The sequence below is a fragment of the Piliocolobus tephrosceles genome, chromosome 16 (assembly GCF_002776525.5).
Source record: "Piliocolobus tephrosceles isolate RC106 chromosome 16, ASM277652v3, whole genome shotgun sequence".
Taxonomy (NCBI): domain Eukaryota; kingdom Metazoa; phylum Chordata; class Mammalia; order Primates; family Cercopithecidae; genus Piliocolobus; species Piliocolobus tephrosceles.
Genome location: NC_045449.1, coordinates 49,880,767 through 49,889,412, shown reverse-complemented (window position 1 = coordinate 49,889,412; position 8,646 = coordinate 49,880,767). Strand labels below are relative to the sequence as shown.

Below are 8,646 nucleotides of genomic sequence, written 5' to 3'. Positions count from 1 at the left end.
GATGTATCCTTTGTTTATGTTAGTTTTGGGTATATTTCTTCCATTTTAAAAAGGTAAAAAAAGATGATTATTTTAATTTTTTAAAAAAGAATCTATTGGCAGAATGACTAACATTCTGGATACTACTAACATGGCTTGCTAACTTTTAACAAGTTCTCTTTTATATTTGCCTTCTCTCTTCCTCCTCAGACAAATGTAATTTTGGTGTGAACCAACACTTTTTATCTACTCTTCACTAGTAAATCATTCATTTAGTCCTTAAAACAGCACTAATGGATAAGAATAAATGAAGTTTTAAGAGTTATTCAACATTCTCAAAGTCATAAAGTTACTTACTTAGACAATCAGAATTCAGCCTCTTGTATGTCTGACTCTAAAGCCCAATTTTTCCTACCGCAATACTACCTTCAATACTAATGAAATCAGAAGCTTAATGAGCACAGTTATGAAATAAACCCAAAATACGCAAGAGAAATAAAACACGTAAGATTCTGTAACAAAATCCACATTGGGTTATAATAGAAAAAGAGTACATTGGTTCGTAGATTAAAATTGGCAAGTATTCAATTCTAAAATCTGGGTATTTTGGAGGTGTACCTATTTCAACTTCATCTTCTCTTAGAGAGAACTCAAAGTGGTCAACTCTAGTCATAAGGCACCAGAAACATACCTCTATTTGCCACCGTACTCTGCACAGATGTTCTACCACAGTAATCAATAGAATGCCAATACTTTTCAGGTGTCTCAGGTTAAGAGCTAAAACTCTGATTAAATATGCTTTAATTCATTACTTAATTTTATCAGCCTACTTAATTTTATCTCACAAAGATTTTTTCTTTTCCAAGCCTAGAGAGAACAAGTACATATACATATATATACTGTATATATAATACATCCAATACATTTATGTAACACATATAAATATATGTGTGCATGTATATCTATACACAATACATATATAAAGACACAAGTCAAAATCTGAAAATGCATTGAAATAAAACCACAAGAATACATGCAAGGAAAAGACTAGGACAAGGAAGGGGAGAAGCAAATGGTTTTAAGCACGCTTATTTTAAAATGTCCTCAGTGTACCTGTTAGACCCTTCAGAAAAAAACTTCTCAGGGGATTCCATAGGCTTTTTACAGCTCAACCTTAAATGAACAGAACTTAGCAGCCATGGAGTCTATGGGACACAACAGAGGATACTGTCAATAAGAGATTCAGTCCATTCACTCATTCATTTGTCCATATTTCCTGAGTGCTGATCCTGTGTCAGGAATCACATTAATGCCAGGAGTAGAAAGATAAAAGAAATGTTATTACCTCAAGTCTCTAGTGCCCTCAAGTCTCTCCCAAAACTCGTGAAGGAGAAAGACAAGTTATAATCACAATAATTGTAATGCTGAGGGATTCTGCTATGACTGGGAGGTGAACAGCATGGCATGCAAGCATACAGAAAGAATAACTAAAACCCAGATTTGGTGATTCAGTGTCAGAGGTGAGAAATAGTTATGGAAAGCCTCTGAGTTATCCAGCCTAAGCTTTAAAAGATGAATAGGCAGCAGGAGAGGTAGGGAACAGTTGTTCCAGACAGAACAACAGCTTAATAAATCATGGAGGCAGCAAAGAGGTTGGTGTTTTTAAGCCACAGGAGGTAGTTGGGAATGACCGGATGAACAATGCATTGAAGAGGGTGTGGCAGAGAAGACAGAAATATGAAGACCCAGACACAAGGGGCTACCCAAAGCAAAGGGGTTTGGACTGAAACTTTGAAGCAATGAAAGATTTCAAGCAAGAGACCAATATAATCATGTTTTGCTTCTAACTGTCTCTTTTCATTATTAATCTTGGATTTACATCTTCACTGTCCTGGATCCCTCCATTGACTATAGAAAGATATAATTAAAACTGGACTTCTTGGATGTGTGCTTGTGCATGTGCATGTGTGTGTGTGTCTAGATTTTTAGCACTCCGAAAATCTACCATCTCATCAAGAATCACCATGCTTTTCCTACAATTGCTTAAAGAAAAAAGATACCCGCTCAATAAATTCGGTATTGATGGAACATACCTCAAAATAATAAGAGCTATTTATGACAAATCCACAGCCAATATCATACTGAATGGGCAAAAACTGGAAAAATTCCCTTTGAAAACTGGCACAAGACAGGGATGCCCTCTCTCACTATTCCTATTCAACATAGTGTTGGAAGTTCTGGCTAGGGCAATCAGGCAAGAGAAAGAAATCAAGGGTATTCAGTTAGGAAAAGAAGAAGTCAAATTGTCCCTGTTTGCAGATGACATGATTGTATATTTAGAAAACCCCACTGTCTCAGCCCAAAATCTCCTTAAGCTGATAAGCAACTTCAGCAAAGTCTCAGGATACAAAATTAATGTGCAAAAATCACAAGCATTCTTATACACCAGTAACAGACAAACAGAGAGCCAAATCAGGAATGAACTTCCATTCACAATTGCTTCAAAGAGAATAAAATACCTAGGAATCCAACTTACAAGGGATGTAAAGGACCTCTTCAAGGAGAACTACAAACCACTGCTCAGTGAAATCAAAGAGGACACAAACAAATGGAAGAACATACCATGCTCATGGATAGGAAGAATCAATATCGTGAAAATGGCCATACTGCCCAAGGTTATTTATAGATTCAATGCCATCCCCATCAAGCTACCAATGAGTTTCTTCACAGAATTGGAAAAAACTGCTTTAAAGTTCATATGGAACCAAAAAAGAGCCTGCATTGCCAAGACAATCCTAAGTCAAAAGAACAAAGCTGGAGGCATCACGCTACCTGACTTCAAACTATACTACAAGGCTACAGTAACCAAAACAGCATGGTACTGGTACCAAAACAGAGATATAGACCAATGGAACAGAACAGAGTTCTCAGAAATAATACCACACATCTACAGCCATCTGATCTTTGACAAACCTGAGAGAAACAAGAAATGGGGAAAGGATTCCCTATTTAATAAATGGTGCTGGGAAAATTGGCTAGCCATAAGTAGAAAGCTGAAACTGGATCCTTTCCTTACTCCTTATACGAAAATTAATTCAAGATGGATTAGAGACTTAAATGTTAGACCTAATACCATAAAAACCCTAGAAGAAAACCTAGGTAGTACCATTCAGGACATAGGCATGGGCAAGGACTTCATGTCTAAAACACCAAAAGCAACGGCAGCAAAAGCCAAAATTGACAAATGGGATCTAAATAAACTAAAGAGCTTCTGCACAGCAAAAGAAACTACCATCAGAGTGAACAGGCAACCTACAGAATGGAAGAAAATTTTTGCAATCTACTCATCTGACAAAGGGCTAATATCCAGAACCTACAAAGAACTCAAACAAATTTACAAGAAAAAAAACAAACAAACAACACCATCAAAAAGTGGGCAAAGGATATGAACAGACATTTCTCAAAAGAAGACATTCATACAGCCAACAGACTCATGAAAAAATGCTCATCATCACTCGCCATCAGAGAAATGCAAATCAAAACCACAATGAGATACCATCTCACACCAGTTAGAATGGCAATCATTAAAAAGTCAGGAAACAACAGGTGCTGGAGAGGATGTGGAGAAATAGGAACATTTTTACACTGTTGGTGGGATTGTAAACTAGTTCAGCCATTATGGAAAACAGTATGGCGATTCCTCAAGGATCTAGAACTAGATGTACCATATGACCCAGCCATCCCACTACTGGGTATATACCCAAAGGATTATAAATCATGCTGCTATAAAGACACATGCACACATATGTTTATTGCGGCACTATTCACAATAGCAGAGACTTGGAATCAACCCAAATGTCCATCTGTGACAGACTGGATTAACAAAATGTAGCACATATACACCATGGAATATTATGCAGCCATAAAAAGGGATGAGTTTGCGTCCTTTGTAGGGACATGGATGCAGCTGGAAACCATCATTCTTAGCAAACTATCACAAGAACAGAAAACCAAACACCACATGTTCTCACTCATAGGTGAGAACTGAACCATGACATCACTTGGACTTGGGAAGGGGAACATCACACATCAGGGCCTATCATGGGGAGGGAGGAGGGGGGAGGGATTGCATTGGGAGTTATACCTCATATAAATGACGAATTGATGGATGCTGACGAGTTGATGGGTGCAGCACACCAACATGGCACAAGTATACATATGTAACAAACCTGCATGTTATGCACATGTACCCTAGAACTTAAAGTATAATAAAAATTTAAAAATAAATAAATAAATAAATAAAAATCCTATTGCAAAAAAAAAAAAAAAACAAGTGTGAGCCCTAGAGAAGACTACCCTGGATTGGCTCTCACTTCTGGTATTGTGGGTGACCTTGGGAAAGTTACTTTATTGTGGCTAAGATTGGTCATCTATAAAATGGGACAATGTTACCAAAAAAAAAAAAAAAGAAAAAAGATACCCTTTGTTTTAAAAAATAAAATGCTTAGTATCTCTGACACATAGTTTAAACTTCCATTTCTAACCACATAAAAGGTAGCTCAATCCCAATAGGTCCTATATTTAGTTTTTAACACACCGGCTCCCAAACCATCTAAATCATCTCACCTCTCTATGAATCACTATCATCATTTATAAACAAAGGAGAGTAATTCCCAGGTCTCTTAGACCACTGCAGAGAAAATACATTTTAATAAAGTGCTGCACGTCTTGTTAATAAAAGAGAAGAGCTTATTATAATAAACTTTTTGCATTAAAACTGTTTGTATATCTGTAACCTTGTCTTGATTAGAGAAACACAATGTTCTGCATAAACAGTAACAGTTTCTCTAAGCTTTTATGGTGAACTTAAAGTAATATTGTATCCCAGGTAAGAAGCTGATAGCTTTCTGCCATGAAATTCTAATCCTGAGGGTCTGCAAACCATGTTTCCTTTGTAATGTTTCCCTCAAAATAATTTTTTCTTTTATTTTTTAACTTTTTCGCTTAGAATCCAATCTTTTTCCTTCCTATTATAATGTATAATAGCAGCAACTTATAATAATATGTTATGTGTATGAAAAATTCTTCCCCCGAACTATAAACTTCATGAGGGCAAGGATGGTGCCTATTTTGTTTGTTGCTATATATCCAACATTTATTACAGTGACTGGCACATAGTAACTGCTCAGTAAATGTCTGTTGAATTTTTTTTTAAATAATAAGTGAAATAATAATCAGTCCTAAGTAAAAGTGTGCACACTTTGGCAGGTAATCATACAAAAATAAATCTGGTCAAAGTCCAGGAACCAGCAGATATCATGAATTCTGTCTTTCAAGCAGAGCCATAGAGAGCTTTTCAAATTTTGAAGTTTGTTAATTTATATGCCAAGCACTTTCTCTAATAGTAGATGTGATTATTTATTTATTTATTTATTTGTATAAACTTCTAATATAAATGTTTGCTGTTTCCTATAAGGTTGTTCTCTTGCTTACCTTCATCTCTTTTTCTTTTCTTCTTTTGACTGTTTCTTTTATCTTTACCTTGCCTTGAATTTGATCTGTAATTTGCTTTAATCATGATAATAATTTATTTTTGCATAGCACTATATGGTTGTCCATGAGCTTTCACCCTTTTTATCACATGTGAACCTCACAGTAATCTCCTGAGTGGAGGAATATGTATGTTATTACCCTAATTTTGCAGAGAAAAAAGATGAAGCTCCTAAAAGTGAATTACTTACCATAACAAGGAAGGTAACCAGCAGCACCGGGAACAGTCAAGAGCTCTTCTGTGGTCCTCTTAAATATACATCCCCATTCCCAAAACATACAAACATGCACACCGCCATGTACCACTACAGGTGTGCCTAAAGGAGGAGGTGGGAGGAATGTGAGAAAAACCATGGCTTGCAGGATACATGAGACCAAGCTAAGCGGAAATGGTTTGAGGTGTATAAATGATATTGGCCACAAGCCCACCACCTTGTGCTCCCTCTTAAACACTGAACTATGCCTGCAGTCTAAATAGTGTACTGATACTAGAATCCAGGTCTTTCCTACCACAGCTGCATTTGATTTCAGGAAAAAATGCAATACCTTGTAAAAAAAAAAAAAAGAAAAAGAAAAAAGAGAGAATGAAATGAAGTGTCAACAGATTAATTTAGCTGAGGCTCATAAGTTTCCTTTGGTAATAATTTTACTTGAATTTTAGTTTTATATTCTTATTATTTTATTTAGTCTATATAGACAGAAGCTAAAAATTCAATTTGCCTACAATTAGCAGTGAAGGAAAGAAAGCAAGCCAGCTCTCAATACAAGACAGATGGCCCATATGCATATGAAAGAATATTTCAACCTAGCTGGTTATAAAAGAAATACAAACATGACAATCATAAAATTGTGTTTTTCACCCAAGAAACTGGAAAACACCTTTAAAATAAAGTGTCTGTCAATGGTATAGGAAATGGGAATTCTTAATCAAACACACCTGGTAAAAATAGATAATTTGAAAAAAATAGGTAAATAGAAATATTCTGAAGAGAAGTATGGCAATGATATGAAAGGCCTTAAAACTACTAGAAATTAATATTTGCCCCTATAATTCTACCAAATAATTAATTGTTTCTGAAAGAATCAAAAATATGCACAAAGATTTATATACAGAGGTTTTCTATTGCCACAATTATTGTAGAGAAAAGTTGAAAATAACCTCAATGCACAGTAATATAAATTTTTAAAGTAACATAGAAGTGCAATTATATAATAAATACTAAGAAATATTAAAAGTAACACTATCAAATATCTTTTAAAATATAAGATAATTATATACAGATATATAGATATACACAAAGGCAACTTTCAGAACCTATGCACAATATGATTCCAGTAATGTAATGTAATGCTAAACAAATGTATACAAAATATTTGTAGTAAAAAACTACAATAAGTGTTTATAAAGTTTTTCCATATGTCTCAATAGCATATTTCTCCACGTTAATGTAATTTTGATCTTCAAAAGCCTCAAAGCTAAAAGAAGGTAAAATTAAGTTCAACTCTTTAAAACAAGAATACTTTATCAGACAAATTGGTATAGATAAAGTGACAGATTAAAAATAAAGCAGCACTGGAGAGCAGGCCCACACATTGTACAGACTCACTGGCATGCAGTATTCCCCAGCAGGGCTGGTGTTGAAAATATAATAACAGAAGGCTTTGGTGATACCTCATAAAGCTTGTGTTCCAGTGACAAATAGCAAGGGTAATCAGTTCAGATTTAGCAATGAACTCAAATAAAAGTTAATTAGGAAAATGGGGACTCTTTACAGTGTCTAAATGTCAAACAAATTAAAGAATAATGGGTACACTAACATAAACAAGAACCAGGAAAGAAGCCTCTTGGCTGGACCAACTCCCAGTGGAGAGGATATATAAGAGCCCCAGAGAAAGGAGAGATATTCACACCTCAGAAGACTTGTCCTTCTTTTCAATCAAACCCATAAATACCACAGACACTGATTGCCATGGATTGCTGTGCCTCTCGCAGCTGCAGTGTCCCCACCGGGCCCGCCACCACCATCTGCACCTTCGACAAATCCTGCCGCTGTGGAGTCTGCCTGCCCAGCACCTGCCCACACACGGTTTGGTTACTGGAGCCCACCTGCTGTGACAACTGTCCCCCACCCTGCTACATTCCTCAGCCCTGCGTGCCCACCTGCTTCCTGCTCAACTCTTGCCAGCCAACTCCAGGCCTGGAGACCCTCAACCTCACCACCTTCACTCAGCCCTGCTGTGAGCCCTGCCTCCCAAGAAGCTGCTGATGGATGGCTACTTTGCTCAGTCCCTGAGATTGAAAGAGTCAGCATAGAAGCTTTAGCGTTCACGTATCTCAGTACCTACAACTAATGTACTCTGCTTTAGAAATTAGAACAAGGATGTTGCTATCACAATCACCCCTTGCAAATAAAAAGAGACCAAGAAACTTTCAATGATCATTCAGCTATAACCAACTGCAGTCTGAATTGGTGGATGCCTACAGCTTCCTGAAGCTGTTCAATTCCTTCATATTAAAGTGTCTCTTTCTGTGGGTGCTTTGGGAATTCTGTTTCCAGTCTTGGGTGCTATCTTTCTGGAAATTAAGGAAGTTCTTCATGATTATCCTAATAAATTTTACATCTCTGGCGTAGCACAAATGTCTACAATTACTTCTGTTTATTTCTGTTCATTCATTAAATGTGTTTCTTAACTCTGAACATTGGCATTTTAAGAAAAACTGAGAACCTTAGTGAAACTGAAAATGATGGCAGTATGGACGAAAATTTAATATTGCTGTTCTTGCTGTTTTAAGAAAATTAAACGTCCTTGCATATAAGATGGTCTAATACATTGGCATATTTGAAAGTAGACTTTTCCTGACTTGTCCTCCCAAAAAAAAATGGTTTCAGACAGGTTGAGAAATATTGAACATTACCCAAACACCAAATATGACAAAATACATAAACTAATCCATATGACATGAGCTATTTATGAAAAAATTATAATAATGTCATTATTTATTCAACTAAGATTTATTAAATGTCCATGCTGTGTCCTGTGTTTTATTATCCTTGCTGAAAATAAGCTAACCATCTGGCAGGTGAAACAAATACAAACACAACATCCATCTGTTTC

General features: G+C 36.1%; 1 protein-coding gene across 1 annotated transcript; it reads left to right on the top strand.

Annotated features, from left to right (window-relative positions):
• Nucleotides 1–7,416: 7,416 nt before the first annotated feature.
• Nucleotides 7,417–8,163, top strand: LOC111537427 (keratin-associated protein 3-3). Its single transcript, XM_023204177.3, has one exon. It carries the CDS (start codon nucleotides 7,500–7,502, stop codon nucleotides 7,794–7,796), a length of 297 nt encoding a protein of 98 aa, XP_023059945.1. The 5' UTR covers nucleotides 7,417–7,499; the 3' UTR covers nucleotides 7,797–8,163.
• Nucleotides 8,164–8,646: the final 483 nt, after the last annotated feature.

Coding starts and splice junctions, on each gene's coding strand:
- LOC111537427 (XM_023204177.3), top strand. CDS start 7,500: ATGGATTGCTGTGCCTCTCGCAGCTGCAGTGTCCCCACCGGGCCCGCC.